The sequence below is a fragment of the Lathamus discolor genome, chromosome 5 (assembly GCF_037157495.1).
Source record: "Lathamus discolor isolate bLatDis1 chromosome 5, bLatDis1.hap1, whole genome shotgun sequence".
NCBI lineage: Eukaryota > Metazoa > Chordata > Aves > Psittaciformes > Psittacidae > Lathamus > Lathamus discolor.
This window is the reverse complement of record NC_088888.1, coordinates 46,108,060-46,126,309: the sequence shown is the minus strand read 5'-3', so window position 1 is coordinate 46,126,309 and position 18,250 is coordinate 46,108,060. Positions and strand designations below refer to the sequence as shown.

At 40.3% G+C, this 18,250-nt stretch overlaps 1 protein-coding gene across 6 annotated transcripts in view; it reads right to left on the bottom strand.

The window, feature by feature from the left end:
* Positions 1 to 18,250, bottom strand: part of ARID1B (AT-rich interaction domain 1B) — a 330,916-nt gene that overhangs the window by 37,310 nt on the left and 275,356 nt on the right. For 3 of the 6 annotated variants that reach the window (XM_065680613.1, XM_065680617.1, XM_065680615.1), the window contains one exon: positions 6,081 to 6,232. In XM_065680613.1, coding sequence (XP_065536685.1) covers positions 6,081 to 6,232 — 152 coding nt within the window. The remainder of the gene's footprint in view (positions 1 to 6,080; positions 6,233 to 18,250) is intronic. The other 3 variants (XM_065680614.1, XM_065680616.1, XM_065680618.1) reach the window with 1 other exon arrangement.

Genomic DNA, 18,250 nt, shown 5'->3' with positions numbered 1-18,250 from the left:
CCATGTGCCGTGTGAGTTTACAACTGTATGCTCAATATTCAGCTTTGAACTGCCCGTGTTTTTCATGGGCACATCTTGTTTTTTTCAAAGCACATTTGTAGCCCAATCAAGCCCTTAAAGTCATCACAACACATAAATCATAATTGAGATTGAAAAAAACCCCAACCCAACAAACTTGCAATACTTAAGATTCAAGAATTGGAACAAAAAGCCTTTTTGAAGTGATGCAGCTGCAGAGAAAAATCTATTGGGATCAGCTAAAAATGCTGTTATTTTTATGTATGTGTGTGAAACCTCAACAAAACAGACAAGTAATATGACACTGGGAAGCCAGCATTTGATTTGTATGCATTTTGCCCTTATACTCTGTTTGAGGAGTTGGGGCAGCTTGTGACCATTATGAGGTGAAGGAAGGCAGCCTAACACATTTTAGATATGAATTCCACCATTAAAAAAACATCAAGTTATTTTTCTTTTAGAGTTTTTTTCTAAAATATATGTGCAAAACAGTCAAATGCATGCCACAGTCTGGTTTCAAACTGGGATGCAGAACTGTTATACAAAATCCATTTTAACAGTTAACACATTTTGTGCTGTGAAAGCGCTAAAAAAAAAGTCTGAGTTTTAGTTTCAAAGCAACCAAAGATGACCCTTCCCCTCTAAAGCAATTTTAGAGAGGTCAAACGAAGCAAAGTTAACAATCACACTTCTTCACCAGAATTCTGCATGGCGAAATCCTCTGCTATCTCACTGTTATCTAGGTTGGCACATGGTCTTTCTATTACAAAGAATACAGTAATTGTGCCCACTCCTGGCAGTCCCGTTTCCATCAGAATGCCTTTATAAAAGCTCCTTTTCAGAGAGGTTTAAGTTAACACTTCATATAAAGGGCAAGCAACTCTAGTTTGAAAATCACCACACATATTCTGACTGTATTAATCATGTTTAGAAATGTAAAAATACCAATTCATTTTGGCTTTTGACTACTTCTTGTTGGCACGTGCAAGTGTATAATTGGAGACAATTATGAAAAAAAATAATAAAGCTTCCCAAAATCCATTTCACTTTTTGCTCTAAAATGTTTACTTCGTCTACATCCTTTCTACCCACCTAAAAGAGAAGTGCAAGATTTTACTAGCAAATTGCAAGGTTGTCTACTTTCCCTAAAGCTTTTCCTAAGATGCTTCCACACCTACTGTTGAAATGCTGTTTCATAACTTCTTGCAAACACACTCTCCAGCGGTTTGCAAACAGAACATTCCTTCACTTCTTTTAGCAAAGCAGTACAGCAAGAACATTGTTTTGACCCTTTTTGAGCAGTGAAATACTGTTATTGTCATGAAACTGCTAAAATAAGAAACAGTTTCTTTCTACACAGCTACTAATAATTCTCTGTGTGAAGTGCAGACCAAAGGATAAAACATTTTAGAGGGGAGGATGACAGGGAAATCTTGACTCAAAAGGTGCTGTAGCGTATAGTGAACAGGATTCAAGTAGTAGCCTCTGGCTTATTATAAGAATTTAAGAGCTAGAATGATTTCAAAAAGCAAGTATGGGTCAAGGTCCTGAATTAACTATTCCACACTGAATTTAATGTACTCAAAAGCAGATATTGACACGAGTAAAACAGCAGCAAAGTATTCTTTCTTGCTAAAGGCTGCTCTATCAGTCCCAGAAGAGGGTGAAATACTATAGGAGCAGCAATACACAAACATTGTTTTTCTCTTTATTGCTAGTGCAGTAACAAATCACACTCTGCAAAACAGAATATTATATCCTTTGTAAGATATTCCTTCCTCTCTTCCAGGAAGAGAGGTAGGAAAAGAAAAAGCAGCAAGCTTTTGGTTCATGTGGAGTTGGAAAGAGGATCCCTGCTGTTTTTATGCCTACAGGAAAAATGGAACAGTGACAACAGTACTGCCTCATGTCCTGCCGTGAATGACTGTCCACCTCTGGGGAAAAGCACAGCCCAGGGTGTTCGGGCAACTTCTCTGGAAGGGATGGGTGGGCCACCAAGGACCTCAGCACTGCACCTCCTTTCTGCCTACTAAGGCTCGTTTGAGGGATGACAAGCGCATGTGGTTTGGGACAAGGGCATCTATGTCAGAGCTGGCTTGATCTGTAATCACACAATGACCACTGGATCATTGTCATCACTTGCTTGGAGTATAGGTGATGGGGTACCTCAACTGCTACTAGCTGCTGGCATCCTCCAGAAAGTTTATATAAATGCGCAGTATATAACAGCTCACAAGTGTTAGAGCCAGGAAACAGTGAAATAAATGAAGTTTCCATTTTTCAGAAAAATGTAACCAAGCAGAGAAACACAATTGAGATTTCTAAAAAAAAAAAAAAAAAAAAAAAAAACTTCACATTCATAAATGATTGCTTTCCTATCAGAGATTCATCCAAATAAATACAAAGTCAAATATATATGTGAAAAGGTGTTGCCTCTATTTTTAATGTTGTTTTAAGAGCATCCTTTTAACTTTTTTAGTTCAAATAACTTTCCCTAGAACTTCAAGTTTTATGTAAAGTACTCTGATGTTAAAAATTTGTTGGGAATAATACTACCCAGAAAATGGAAGGTTTCAGTAGAACAGAAATTACAGTGAAATTAGGACAGGATCCTTGTGGCAGTAAGGAGATTAATGCCTTTTTATTGTTTTGTCCACCTCCAGAGGTAGCAGAGATCATGAGTGCCAGTTTCTGTGTAAGCACAATATGGAAATCTGAGAGATCCGAACTCCATATTACTTCTTTTTAAAGCTAATTTTCACTAGAGCTAACAAGGCTTACAGCATGGAAGAGAGATTTTATTTTTGTAAGTTTTGTAAGCTTCCTTTCATTCCATGTATATTTAAAGCCTGAACTTTAAAAATAGGAGGAAAAATATAAAATACACATGGGAAATGTGAACTCACATAACAAAAGGGCAGTACATAAAATTTTTCTGAATGGCAGTTTGTTCCATAATTGTGAAGGAATCCTGTCACTTTTTCTTGAAGCTTTTGTTATTGTTATGGATGGGATACTCTATCAGAAGGATCTGTCTTCTTTGATCTTATAATTTCTGTGTTCCTAAACTGCTCTACCTCAGCAGAAGCTGGTGATGTGTTATTTGATCCACAGTCACTTTTGAAGTAGTTCCAGGATGCACAACTGCAACATGATTTTCCTTTCAATTGTGACATTAATTAAAAAAAAGTAATAATCAACTGGTAACAAGGAGATATAAATACTACTAAAATGTGTAGCAAAACCAGTGTTAGCTGTACGGAAGCTCCACAACCACATGAAAACAATCCCATCAGCATCAGAAATCCTCCTCTATTTTAGAGTAAAACCTAAAAGTGCATTTGATTAAAATGAATATAACCAAAACCTACCTTCCTCCCTCAAAGCGGGCAACACAACTGCACCCTCCAAAACCCAGACAATCAAGAAACCAACTTCTACCGATTGCTTACCTTAGGTTTTCATTGGCCTCTAACTGAAATCACAGTTACTCATGTTCAGTGTATGAAAGCAAGTTAACTAATGCCCACGCTTCACTCTACCAGCAGCCACTCAGTTGCATTTGGTTTTGGCCCTAAACATTGACTGAACCCTGGTTTATTGGTGACTTTACACTGAGTGTGTGGGAAGGATCAAGAGCCAGACAGCAGAACTGGTCTTTGTGTCACAGAAAATGCTGTTACACAAAGCCCGTAAGTAGGTATCACCCGCAAGTTCTCCACCTCATCAAATGCACCTTATCAAATGCAGGGCTGGAGCTGACCCTGAAGCGCTTCCCCAGCTCAAGGCACCACCATATTGAAGTACTGTATTTACACTTGCCTTAAGCTCAGCCTTTTATTTCTTTTACCTAAGCAGAAGGATGAGTCAGGATAGGGTGAAGTACAGCAATCCCACTGCATGTGCCCCCAGCAGTATACTCACACCTGATTTTCTCTTTTGCCCTGCTGCCCCATGTGTGTGCTCTTGGCCGCTGGCTGCATAAAGCAATCTAGACACATGTCTGCTCATACACAGACGAAAAGAGGTGCACTGAACTCCTCCAGTTCATCTCATACTTACTTTCCATTGGGTAATCTTTGAATTAATAAAACTGGAACAAAAGAAAACCTCACAAATGCACTGGCAGAAAAAAAAAACACCCTGATAAATGTTTAAATTATTAAAAATCCAATATTTCAGAATGCATAACACAATAAAAAGAGTATGACTGCCCCATACAAAAGACTGCTAGGATAAATGGCCTTGCATTGAACAGATTTCCACTGTATGAAATAACGAATGGCTGAATTATCTGAACAAAAACCCTCTGTGAATCTTCCTTTAAACTGGTTATTCCTTAGGAATACATAAATCTTCTTAGGCAGGGCACTCTGCCATCTGCTTGCTGTTGGTTATTTTTGCAGCTCTGGGGGCCAAAGAAAAAGAGGGAAAAATTACTTCTGCTAATAGCAAAACAGAATTTATAGCACAGTTTCAATGCTCAGAAGTAATTTTATTTCAGCAAGCCAGACAAAACATGTAAGCACACAAACAAAACATAATATTACCTGGGACAGCTCTAGTGGGGGAAAAGCAAGCTATTATCTAATGGTCTTTTGAATAGCTTTTCCCTCTTCATCCAGACGGTGAAGTGTGCTGTCTGGATTAACCAATGGCTTCCAAGTCAGCACTGGAAAAAGCCTCCTTTTTTTTGTTGTTTTGATTTTAATTTTTTAAAAAATCTTACTGATTAACAGCTTCCTTCCCATTTCTTCTGCTTACCAAAACCGTAACACAGTGCTGCTGAAAACTATGACACTGTTAGGTGGCTCATGAGCTCCTATATAGAGGAAAGAAAACTTCTAGACATACTACACACTAGATTCTCACAGTGGCCATTTTCTGTGCAGAAAGCAGTGACATGTAAAACTGACAGGGAGGAAAGTCAGGTAAGGAGGCAAAAGATCAAGGCATGAAATGGGCTATGCAGGGCAGAGAGGATGACACCGAAAACAGGCTCTTGTCAAGATCCAGTTTAAATAGTAACATATCTCTACAGAAATAAACAAAAGTAGAAATTAAACCAACTAAGGAACAATGTCAAATCATCCTGGCACAACCTATGAGCTTTCAGAAAAACTTGAAAACCTCCAACGTTTCAAAAAGGGCTAATGTAATCAGTAAAGCATGCACAGAAACTGCATGACTGGCATAAGTATTTGAAAGGATCCACCTCAAGGTCGTTAAAACTCCATCCAAACCCACCCCAATCGAAGAATTGATCTTTACTGAAGTATTATCTCGATGGAGGATAACTGTTAGGAGTTCAAGCTGAAAACGGGCTATGTAGCACATTTGCACAGAATGCATTCACCTGTCTTCACAGTCACACACAAAGCTGCAAACAATGCTAAATTCACAATTCATGACAAAAAGGATAAATTCAGCACCTACACTGAATATTTTGTGGTTTGTGTTTTGGTTTTTTTTTCCCCAAAAGGCAGCTATAATTAAATTTCATAAACTGATATTTAAATAAGTAAATGAAGAAACCCTATATATGGTTATAGGAATTTTAGAAACAGTAAATATGGACTATGTTTTCAGAACAGAGTAATTATTTTAAGCGTTCAACTTAAAGCATCTTCAAGTCAGAGCAGGTGCACATCTCTTTTTTTAACCAGTACCACATTAAATATCTGAAATTGCAATCTTGGCAAGTAAGACACTGAAAAGCTACAGCAGCTTCTTAAAAGATGAGGTTTTTATCCTTCCCTCTCTTGCAGACACATACACACAAATATACATATACTTGCTAGTCAACACCTACGTCAAACTGGGTCCGAGTGTTGCTGGAACTGTTCAAAACATTGTACTCATCTACATGCTGCACAAAAGGACTTAATGAAAAATGTATGAGTTACTGTACAAAAAAATGCGAATACTTTAGCGCAGTTTCAAACCACTCCACACTACGCAGCCGGGGTGAACCGAATGAAGGCCATCCCTCTGACACCAGCCCAGGGCTGATACCGGTAAGTAGATCTGTGGAGGAAAGCCACTGCTGAAAGGTTACCCACCATTACCTGTTGAGCTGTTCACCATGTTAGGTGCCATGCTGTAGGGTGGAGCCTGTGGGTTCATCAAGCCAGAGCTGTTGTTCATCGGCTGAGTGTAGGGGGAGCTGGATCCCATAATACCACTCTGATTCATGGCAGGAAAATTGCCTTGCCTGCAAGAAGAAAGAGCACACAGACCATCTCTCATTAAGTACCTCATTGCTGAAGATGCTGTGGTTTGTCACACAGTACATCTCCTATTGTTTGCCAATAGCTAAGAACAAGGCACACCATTAGTTCATTTTATCAACATGGGGAGTTCTGAATTAGTCTTAACTTAGTTACTGTGTATCTGAGACAGAATTTGACTGAACACAAATTTCAAGAGATGTCTATAGTGTCTTTATATGTCGCAACCAATCAGCAGAAAAATACAATTCATATTATTTATCCTATGAGTAAACAGCAATGGGATCAGGAGTCAAAATCAGAACCTAGCGTTGGCATAAAAAAAATTCCAGTGAATTGCCATTTTGATTATGTGATAGAAATCCTTACCTGCCACAGCTTAAGAAACAGTGAAATGACCAGAAGAATAATGGGTACCACAGACTGTTTCAGATTTCTCTATCTGATGTTATCGCATTGAATACAATGCTCATTTTTTGTACATGACATCTATGTCCGATCTTACAAAAAACCCCACATACATACTACACTCTGTTGCAACAAGAAACCTCAGCACAGCAGAACGACTTTGGTTTTGAAAACCATACAATGACTGAGACTTAAGCTGGTCTGAAGATCTTCGCGTCTGAAGATGTGGAGAATTAGGTAAAGGCTTCATTTAGGACAGTTTTTCAGGCAAAATATTTTTGAAGGCTAAACCTTACCTACTCTCAAGTTGTAAAAAGTATCTAAGTGTGCTTTGTACTTGGTTTATCAAATTCCATAGATAAACTGACGTACAAGGAAGAAAATAATCCAAGTAAGCAGAATAACCCGATGTAATGCTTGATCCAACTTCAAAAATAACCTTTTATTCTTTTAATCCATAATACAGCTTTATATATACCTTATATACATATACCTTTTCTTGGTCTACCTGAAGACTGCACATATTATGGTATGTCTGTATGGATATACAAATAAAATCATACAAAAACACAGGCAAAAATATACTTACCTGTATATTCATAGCCTATAGGAAAACACAAAACTAAGACCTGTTTCTTCAATATACCCCTTGTAAATTTATGCTGGTTTTCCAAATAAGGGAGACAAGAAAGGAAGCAACAGCCCCTTTGCATAGTTTTAGTACCTGTCGGCTTTTTTCTCCTCACAAAAAGCAAAGCATTTAGTTTTATCCTACAGGCAGGGAAAGCGTCAAGTCCTGGCAGCAAGATGGAGTTTTGGTATCAATTCTGCTTTTCACTATTACACAGTATTCAAACAAAGCAAACAACCCCCAAACCAACAACCCTGAACAACTTCAGTGGCTTCTTGTCTTCTCCAAACTCATGGCAGATTCTTAACGCAATGGTAAAAACAGATTTCTTTTTTAGGAGGTACAGGAGGAAGACCATTAAAGCACTACTTGGCCTAATTTTTCTTGACGCACTGTGAATTTCTTCAAAGGAAAAGAGAACGCGTTATCTAAATAAAGTATCTTTTTCCAAGTCAGTTTTGTCCTTTGCTCTCTGAAGACAAACTTTTCTTCATTCTTGCAAAGAGGCAAAGCCTTTCTTTTGATATAAAGGAGACAACTGCCATACAATGTCATTTCCCCGATGAAGCTTGCAGTCAGTAGTGGAGGGAAAAGATTTAAAATGCACAGTGGAGCAATGCTCCAAGGGAAAATTACAAAGGGAAACAAAAGCAGCAGGAACATTTTGCAACAACTTTAAAAGATTTCAGTCACACAATCTAGCTTTTCTTATGTAAATACTGTATCTTAAACATCCCCACCCACCTCTTTTTAGCTGAAAATGGCTATATTTCAACAAATGCAGCTAAATGAAAACTTCTTTCTATGCTGGAAAAGCGAGATTCTTTCTGTTACTGGGTAAAGCTACTAGTGAAGATGAAGAGAACACACTAGTGCATTTCTACACTTTAAAAAAGAAGTAACAGATTTTGAGAGGTTCCTTAAAGGAGTAAGGCTGAGATTCTGGAAAAGATGGAAGTCTCTACAGGTATCTAACTCTCCAATGTCCTTCTTTTGCTTTAAAAATACACAGGAGATACGCAACTTGCAGGTAAGTTGAAATTGGTCCTTACCTACTAATATTTCAATACTATTACTTCCTATAGCATATATATCTTCTAAACTGTGGGGCTGTTCATTGTCTCAAATTGAGGTACAACCTATTTCATGTTACCCACCATGGACATCAATCTCAATTGTAGCTCATGAAAGCATACTGCTGTACAACAGCTTTAAATCAAAAAGTAGGAAACTACTTCCAGTTTACATGGAGAGTAGAAATTAGATAAAAGAAATATACTAGCTTTGGTCAGGACAGCAAGAAAACAACTGAAGTCTAAAAAAGATTGCTTCGGTACTCAGAATGACCTGAATGGCAGAACCTAATTCCAAGATTTCATCTGGCAAGGCAGTACCTTTCCCTTTCATCCACTCATGTAATGCTGCACTTGGAACGGATCTGCATCTCTGGAAAGGGCCCAGCAAGTGAAAAGACTCAGCACAATTCCTGGCAGAACTCTGTCCTTTCCCGATCCCCTGTCAGATCACTGACCTCAGCACATGTGAGCTAAAGCACTAATACTGAAAGGCCATATCCCATAAGAGTGAACATTTTATCCCGAGACTGGGTGCAGTGCACAGTACAGAGCTCCTCCATGTATTATTCTGCTCTATGATGGCTTGGAATGGAAAGTTTCTTTAGGGAGAAATAATCAGGTATTACTTCAGTCCTTAATTCTCACTCCACAGTGGGCCTCCTTTGAGTAAAGACTGCTGACTGTGACAAATTGTGCTGCATCAGTACTATACTATGAAGTGGAGTCCATTAAGAACTGAGCTGAGATCACCAAACTCATTTTGATTAACCTCCAGGTCACTAAACACATATAAATATGTTACACAGCAGCTGCTAAACATATTTATATATGCTTAAGGTCACAGCATCATCTGTTGGTTGTTGGAGTTAAGTCAAAAATCTTATGTTTCCTTCTGTGCTGCTTTTAGTAAAGGCATATCCAACATACTATTTAAGAAGCAGTTATCTCAAAGCACACTACCAGACTCCTACATCTCCCGGTTCCCTCCTCCATTTTTTCTGTGAGGAATAAATAAAACCCAAGTCTTTTAAAGTCTGCTGTACACAAAGTGATATCTAATGGCAAATATTCAACCGACCACTATGAATTCTATAGGAGAACAAACCCAGTTAAGCATTCAATTTTACAGTATTTACCACATAAACACCAATGGCTGGGATGACACAAGCAATAATTAGGAATAATAGGAAGAAATTAAGAAAAGAAACACTTGTGTTAAATGAGGAAAAAATGTCTTTGAGATGAGATGCAGTTACCCTCCAAGGCAATGAAGGAAAACCCAGTACCTGACACTTCTGCACATAGACAACACATTAGAAAATGTACCGGCTGGAGAAACCCTGCATTACATACGAACTAGATAACCTGTCAAGTATTTTCCAGCTCTAACTCCTCCAATACTGTGATCCCAGATCACATATTTTTCCCCATTTAGAAGAAAAATCAGCTGGGCCAGTACAAATTTAGGATTATCCTATCAATTTAAACACTGTACTTAAGCCTACACATTCTTTTTTTCTGCTCTACTGCTACAAGTAGATGTCCAAGTATACAGCAAATGGAAGAGATTAAAAATGGGGAGGGGGAATCTGCTTACTTTCTGTGGTTTATTTACCCTGCTGACAATTTAGTAACTCACAGCACTTGCATAAAGGCAGAGCCTGTTGTTATGCTCGAGGAAAGGGCTGCCACCCAGGGGATCCTAGACAGGCTGGAGGAATGTGCTGACAGGAACCTTACGAAACTCAACAGGGACAAGTGCAAGGTCCTGCACCTGGGAAGGACAAGCCTGCTGCAGCAGTGCTGACATGGGCCTGACCAGGGGAACAGCTTTGCTGAAAAGCCCCTGGGCATCTTGGCAGACAGGGAGCCAGAAGAGTGCCCTGGCAGCAAACAGGACCAGCAACACCCTGGGCTGTGTGAACAGGAGCAGAGGCAGGAGACGGAGGGAACTGGTCATCTCCTCCTTACTCTGCACTTATTAGACTCCATCTGGAGTATCATGTCCACTTTGGATCCCCCAAGCATCTGTAAAGGAAAGATGATGATGACATACTGGAGTGAGCTTAGCAGAGGACCCCTTAGATGGTCAGGGTTTGAGCACTCACCCTGGAGGGGGTGAAGTCCAAGGGGCTAGCTCAGCCTGGAGCAGAGACAGCTTTCAGGAGGAACCTAACAGCAGCTCTCAGCACCAACAAGAAGGTCAGCAAGAGCATGAAACTAGGGTCTTCACAGTGGCGCATGGTGGGAGGATGAGACACAGTGGGCAAGAGTTAAAACCTGACCAGTTCAGACTGATGTAAGGAAGCCCTTTTCCCAGTGAAAACAGGCACCAGAGGAGTTGTGCAATCTCTGTCCTTGCAGGTTTTCAAGACCCAACTGGATCAAAACTGAACTCTCAGCTGAGCTTGTTGAGAAGGTTGGACCAGAGACCTCTTGAGGTTTCTTCCATCCTGAATGACTCTATAATCCTAAACAGTCAGCTTCATTGTGCTGTTGATAGTCTGGTGTACTATTGGATCCAAAATACAACTGGACAAATTCAAAACGTTTCCTTTAAGAAGGTCCTGCTCTGCTCTTTTGTTTTTCTTCATTTGCAATCTGCCCAAAGCTTAATCTGCACTTAATCTCTTTTCTCTGCAAAACAAGTAGCATCAGATCTAATTGTGTCTTCTGAGCTAATGCAGAAGTCCATGTATTTAAAGAGAGGAGATAACATGTGAGATCTGGTCACTGTTAAAAAGCAGAACAAAGAAATTGTAAGAAAGAAGATAGGCAATACGGGTCTGCCAAGCAGCATCTCTTACACTGAGATGTTTCCCTTTAGCTGGACCTGAAATGACCAGCAGGTTAGTGTGTTGTCTCCAACTGCCAGACTCTGCAGCCCTTGTGTTTAATGCTTGCTGTTATGTGATTTAGTACCTCCTCAGCACTGCCATCCGATGCAGGTTTTTACTGTCATTTTCCTCAGATTTGAACAAATCTGAGCTAACTACAAAATTAAATTCAGATATAGGTGTCGTTTTTAGCTAGGACAATGACAAAAGTGAATTATGCTTCTCAGCAGGACAAGGAATGAAAACACAACTTTTCCTATGGAAACATGTCAAAGCTCAGGTTTCACTCTGCGTGCAGAGTGATCATAGTCTATAACTTTCTGTGGATTTTGTGGCATGCATCTGACACTCTGTGCTCGTCTTTTGATCTAAATCTGTAACACTGGAGCAAAGCCATTCATACAGTCACAAAAACTGATCCAGCTTCTGCAATGAAACCTGTGGAAACCTGAGCACAGGGGCAAGTTGAGCACGGAAACAGATGGGGAACAGAAGGGTTCAGAGGTGGAGAGTCTAGAGAGGCTGGAGGTGAGGACAGTTTGGGGCAGAAAAGATGGAAACGGAGGGGAGAGTAAATGGAAATGAAGAATGGACAACAACTGCTGGGAGCATTCTCACAAAATGCCAAAGGCTTTTAGGTGCAGGAGGAGCAGGGAGGAACATAAAGAGAGCCGCTACCTTCAGGGTGAACACAGATAAGGTCTTTCCAGTGGGAACATGGAGCTTTTCAGACAGGTCTGCTGAAGGAAGGGAGAGGATCACAGGGAAGCCTCAAAAGCAGGGTGCTGTGAGGCAGCGACAGGCTCCAAGTAGGCCACCCTTGCCAGGAGCTGGGTGAGCCCCAGTCCAGCAGCACGGCACAGCAGGGTGATGCTGAAAGAGGATGCTGCAATGATGGGAGCGAGGATGGGTCATTCAGCCCAGGGAGGGAAGAGCTGCCACCAAGTCACACCTCACTCATCTTGGTGACCACAAGTTGGCACCAATTATTATTTAGGCACGTCTGCATTATGCTTCCTGACACTTGCCACAGCACTCATGAAACACAGGGATTTCTCCCAGTTACCCTAGGCACTGGAGCTGAAAAATTATCCTGTTACTGTGGCCTGGCCACCTGAGCAATTGGCTGGAGAGAAGAAAAGCCACGAGCTTCCAAGCTCATAGAAGTTTGCCATTTCTGCTCCAGATCTTTAACCTACATCAGTTCTGCAGCGAGTGCACTGCAGCACCTCAGGGGAGTAATTTGTGTAAACATTTTAAAAGGAACATTTTTTTTTTAATGCTGACACACTGCTAAGGTGGCTACTTGATTACAAACTGTGAAAATGACTGCGTTAGGCTGCACTCACAAATCACAGTGTACTGACCAAATTGCCCTGTGCTTATCTGTGCCAGGTCTGCAGCATGACAATATTTCCTCTCTCTTTTAAATGTCAAAGTATGATTTGGGGGGTTGTTATTTAAACACACTGACCTGCACAATAACCAGAAGTACTTTATTTAAATCTGTCTTGAGCTGGGACTAGCCTTAAGCGCTTATAATCTGTCATACTTTGACACCAAATGGGTTATTATAATGAGAGTAATTCAGGAGTGAGACCCGTGAATGCTTTCTCCCTGGAGAATTTACACATAAACATGTGCAGGCAGATACATATGCTCTTTTGTTATAGATTTTTCTTCTTGCTACATTATGGGCTTCCTTGGAGAAGTGAAACTGTTTCTGTTGTCAGGGCATATGGGAGAACTGGAGGAGGGAGAAGAGAGAAAGGGAAAATAAACCCCAGCATTGCTTACTTTGCTCTAACTGGAAGTTCACTGGTATGTCAGTGCTGTTAGCAAAGGCCAAGACACATGAAATGTGAATATTGGCTTGAGCAGATAAAAAATGGCATTAAGGGCAGTTCCCATGTAAATGAAACAAGTTTAACATCACTGTATCTGACAGAAAAGCATCCCCCTCTTGTCACCTGCTACTATAAGTGTACAGGCCTGGATTTACATTTCCTCTGTTCAGTGGGGAAGCTCACCACTCATGATAACAAAGTTTTAAAAAGCAACCACAAAAGCTGGTGGTGTGACAGGTGCCAGGTCTGCCATGAGTTTTTCCATTTTTCAGCCTAGAAAGAAAATGTTTTACTTGTGTGTGTGTGTGCGTGCATGAAAAGGGGAGGTCAAACCTCTGAAATGCACCGACACTGACAAAACACTAGGAAACAATGAAAAAGCATCCAGATTTGTACTGGGGTGCGTGTTAGTGTCTGCTCACATCAAGCACACAGACCCTACACCAAACTGCTCTTCCCAATGACCAGGCCTAAATGGCAGTGCTAAAAATGGGGAGTAACTTCCTAGCATCACAATCATGTGACAGTGCACATCACTCTGTAATCCACTGCAATCTGACCGATCACACCCCCTGCTTTCATTATTTGGCTGATCTAAAAATTGCTGTGCAAGATACTTTTTGGAAGAAGAACAGAAATAGCCTTTCTAAATATTTTCTTTTTCTTCTGATTATGCAAATACTTGTGCCTTTAGCATCATCACCATTACTTAGATTTCACTAAGAAACAACCAAGGAGGCAAAAGAAACATAAAAATCAGTTGTTTCCCCCAGGCTGATTCAATGCTTAGCCCCTCAGAAAGGCAGCCACAAAAACTTACTGTTTATACGCCACTGTCAACCACACTAACCATATTTCCAGTGAAAACATCTGCCTGATGGGCTACCTACTTGGTTGTCATTTAAAGCCCAATAAAATGTAGGAGTGTCACACTACATCACACACTGGAAGAGCAATGTAAGAGGCACATGAGTATTCATGAGCATTGATGCTAATAACAACACAACTACACAGCATTTCATACTGCGGAATGCATGCTGAGATCAGAATAAATCTCCCTATCCCATTTTACAGATAACAAAAACTGAGGAAGAGATCCAAGAATAATAATGAAGAATTCAACAAAGTAGTTGAATACAGTGAAGAAAACACTGCACAAGCCTGCAGAAAAAGAAATCCTTAACTTCATTTGGTCCTAATGATACAAGGCTGTGTGACTGAAAACCAAAAAGGATATTTAGTGGAATACCGTAGTGGCTTTTTGTTTGGTTTTTGTTTGTTTATTTTTTTTAGGTTGCAGTGATTTAATTTTGTTTTTATAAAGCTCCTTTTGTGTTAACAGAAGTTTTTTTTTGTCTGAATTTCATGGTGACCACAGCATTTGATCACCAGTCTTCAAACCCACAAGGATTCCATGAAACGCCTTTATTGCACAGCATTCCTACAAGTGCAACCACACCTCTGTACCTGAATTTATTTGTGTAAGAACAAACTAAGCCCTCTGTACTCAGTGCAACCTCTACTGGATAAATACAAAATAATGCTGTGTGACAGAAAACACTGGACTACTGAAAAGCAGGCCAAGTCAACTGGCTTGTAATACCATCGAAGCTCTACTCTTAGTGACCCCTGCTTACCTTCCTGACAATGTGGATTTAAACAGCAGCTCTAACAGCAGCTGCTTGCGCACTGTCCCTATAAGACGTAATATCTGAGCACTGAGGAGTTACATTTCTTAGCCCAAGTGGAGTGCGTGATGGGTGAAAGAGTGCTGCAGTAATCTGTCTGGCAAGCAGGAGAATGCATGAACTGGGTTTGTAGCAAAAAAAGAAATTTGCCCTGTATAGCATGATGCTGTCAATCTGAACTGGAATGCCAAGAAGGGTGATTTTAGCCTGGTGTGACTTGATACCGAAATGGGAATGACTCATATGACTCGCTCACTATGCACCTTCTATTTTTGTGCAGGTTTATAAATAGCTGTATTAAAAAGCTGGAAGGTCCTATGAACTCTCTCCCAGAATGATCACTTGTAAGTGGGTAAGAACCTGTTCCCAGCATATGAACAGCCGGGAGGTCACCAAAGCCTGGCGCTAAAAAGCTACAGGAAGCTAAGGACACACTGCGCGTTTCACTGATGCAATGTCCTAAGGTAGGGCACTGCCTTGGAAGAGGCTCAACCCCTAAGCTCTGTCCTCTTCCACCTGCGGATGTGGATCTCCCGCTGCCTTTCACCAAGGTTCAGTCACGTCCCCACACCATTTCTGAGCACCGCTGCAGCTCCATGGAGCTCACTGTGCTGGCAGCCGACTGAAAATCTAACAAAATCCGGATCGTTTCATGCCAGATCTTCAGTGTATCTTTTCATAGTAAAATGTCATCTGGCTGACAGCACGCTGAATGCAACTGTGTGTCTGCAGCAGCATGGCCAGGAAGTTCTCCAGAGGGATTTCCCAACAGACACATTTTCTCTTCCCTATCTTTGCCCAACAGCCTGAAGCTGTTGTATGTTTATCAATATTATTACTACCATTACTACCATTGGTCTCGGCACTTTGGCACTCCAGTTTCATAAGATCAATGTGGTGCATAGATCAGCATGGTTTCAGCTGGCTCTTTTCTTCATCTTTGGCTCAGAGGATGCCTGAAACCTACTGTGACAACTGCAACAGGTATTTCAATGTGCTAGTGGGACTGCAGGCCACCGCTGAAAAAATCTTACTGCTGTTATGTTACTATTTAATATGACTCTTGCAAGGTTACTTATATGTTTAGTAACAATCAGAATTTTAAACCCAAGTTTCAAGATCAAAAGGGCCAGACTGGAAAATACTGCATAGAAATTGACAGGCTCTAGGATGTAAAACACCCAAAAAGAGTTCTGGGTTTTATTTATATTATTATTCCTTTTAAAAAAATGTATTCCCCATTTCTGCCTTGTTCTTTGGCCTTTTGACATTTTAATCACATAGAGCAGTCATGGAATTAGCTTTCTTCATGAGTCCCATTAAACAGATGGCTATTTTCCTGGGGTTTGGGATTATTTTGCTGCTCTTATTGTGGTGGTGGGTTTTTTTTAACTTTTTTTTGACTAGTGCAGAGATTTAAACTAGTAGATCTTCCAGCTAATAGGCAAAAAGGCAGTGTGAAAATCCATTTTCTTGCCACCCAAGAAAGAATACTCAAATCTAAAGTCCTCCCTTTTTCTTTAGTATTATACAGTAATAATTAATGAAGTACTGCATTCTTAATGCCCTAAAGATAACCTTTTGAGGTACAGAATTTCTACATAATATCTGACTCTGAGGCGGAATGTTAATACCCTACACAGAGTCCTACACTGCAGTTTGGCGTCAAAATCATGAGCACTTCCGTAGAGAGCAACAGCTCTCCCAAATAACCAAATCAAGCCAAAAATAATCCTGACACAATAATGAATTAGAAGTGTCTCTAAGATGAACGAAAATTCTCATTCATGACTCTGAAAATCACCCTTCCTTCCCAACATGCTCCTGCTTTCACAATTTAAGAATGGTTACTCTCTGAAGGAGGAAAGGAGTAGGACTCTCAAGGTCTGTGGTGAATCTCTAAAGGCAGGAACAACATACAGCAGTCTACTTGATTGATGAGGAACAAAGAAAGGAAAAAATGCCTCCCCAAATCTCTGGTTGCCTGCATGAGCTCTGCAGCATGGTGACATCCAGGGCTCCGGAATGATGGATTTACCTTTTAGCAAAACAAAATTCCAGATAAAAATATATTTTTCTTAGTCGCCTACAAGAAATGGCTTCGGTTAGCTCAGCATGTAAACTTTTTTCCAATCCTTACATTTTATCAGCAATTTTGAGCTGATCTACAAAATGCATCCCCATTGAAAAAAAAAATAATCACAAAGTGTGACTGCCAGCTCTCTGTTTACTATAATAAATACATATAATCTAAGCTGTACTTCACCCTTCCTAATACACTGTAGAAAAGCCATATATGGTTCTCCTTTAAAAAGCAAAACATAAGGAAAAGGAAGTGCCATTTCAAAAAAAGAACAAAAATACCCAGTTTGACATAAACGACTTATTTCTCATGAAGCAGGAAGAAGCATGGGTCCTTTTGAAGAAAAGGATGTCAATACTGGTTAATAGCTCCCTTAGAAATTACAGCTACAGAAAACATTAATACTTGGAATTTTAACCCCTCAAATCACACAGAAACTTGGCTCAGAGAGAAAATACCCCACCTGTTACTGAAACGCTGCCAGGCTCAGGTAGAGCAAGCACAGCAGCTATTTGGAGTTCACAGAAACACTACACAGCCATTTAGGCCAAGAAGCAATACCACTTGATCCAGCTGAAACCATATGTGCCTTATTTTCTGTATTTCAGAAGCCAAAAGTAGTTTCATGAACTAAAGGTACTGCCTGGATATTCAAACAGTGCAAACAGAAAGCAAAGCAGGGTGATCTCTCAGGATTCCTAAAGGAAATCCAAAGTCTGGGCACGTTGGGAGGAGCAGGGTGGAGATGAAATGAGGAGACACCTTGAGACTGGAGAATTGTGAACAGCCTGAATTCACACAGGAGTAACTCCTTCCCTGTGACTGAATATTGAATAAAAGACCCGTCAAGAGCAGCAGTTCTGCTAGGAGCTTATTTCAAAGGCAACAGATAACGTACCCCTGCACTGGCTCCAATTATGGCTACCAGTCCTATCTTAGCCTAGTTTACGTCGGGGATTTCACAGTTGGCAGCCTTTCATCTGGAAGCAGCCTGGTTTGAATAAGCAAAGAAACTTGAATGAGTACTTAACCTTCCTGCACTCCACTGCACTTCCCAGCAGAGAAGAACACTTCCACGCTGAAGGGGAAAAGCGAAAACAATGGAAAATACATACTCTCTCCAGGGATTAAAGACTGTAGTTTCACTATAGTACTTCAAGTCTTCTGCTACATAACCACAGCTTTTAAAATCACAATTAGAATTTTAAACCCAAGTTTCAAGATCAAAAGGGCCAGACAAGAAAATACTGCATAGAAATTGACAGGCTCTAGGATGTAAAACACCTAAAAGAGTTCTGGGTTTTATTTATACTATTATTCTTTTTAAAAAATTTATTCCCCATTTCCGCCTCGTTCTTTTTCCTTTTGACATTTTAATGCACCATGTCCATTACAATATTTCCTCACCAGTACCTTCTAGTCCATCAGTAGT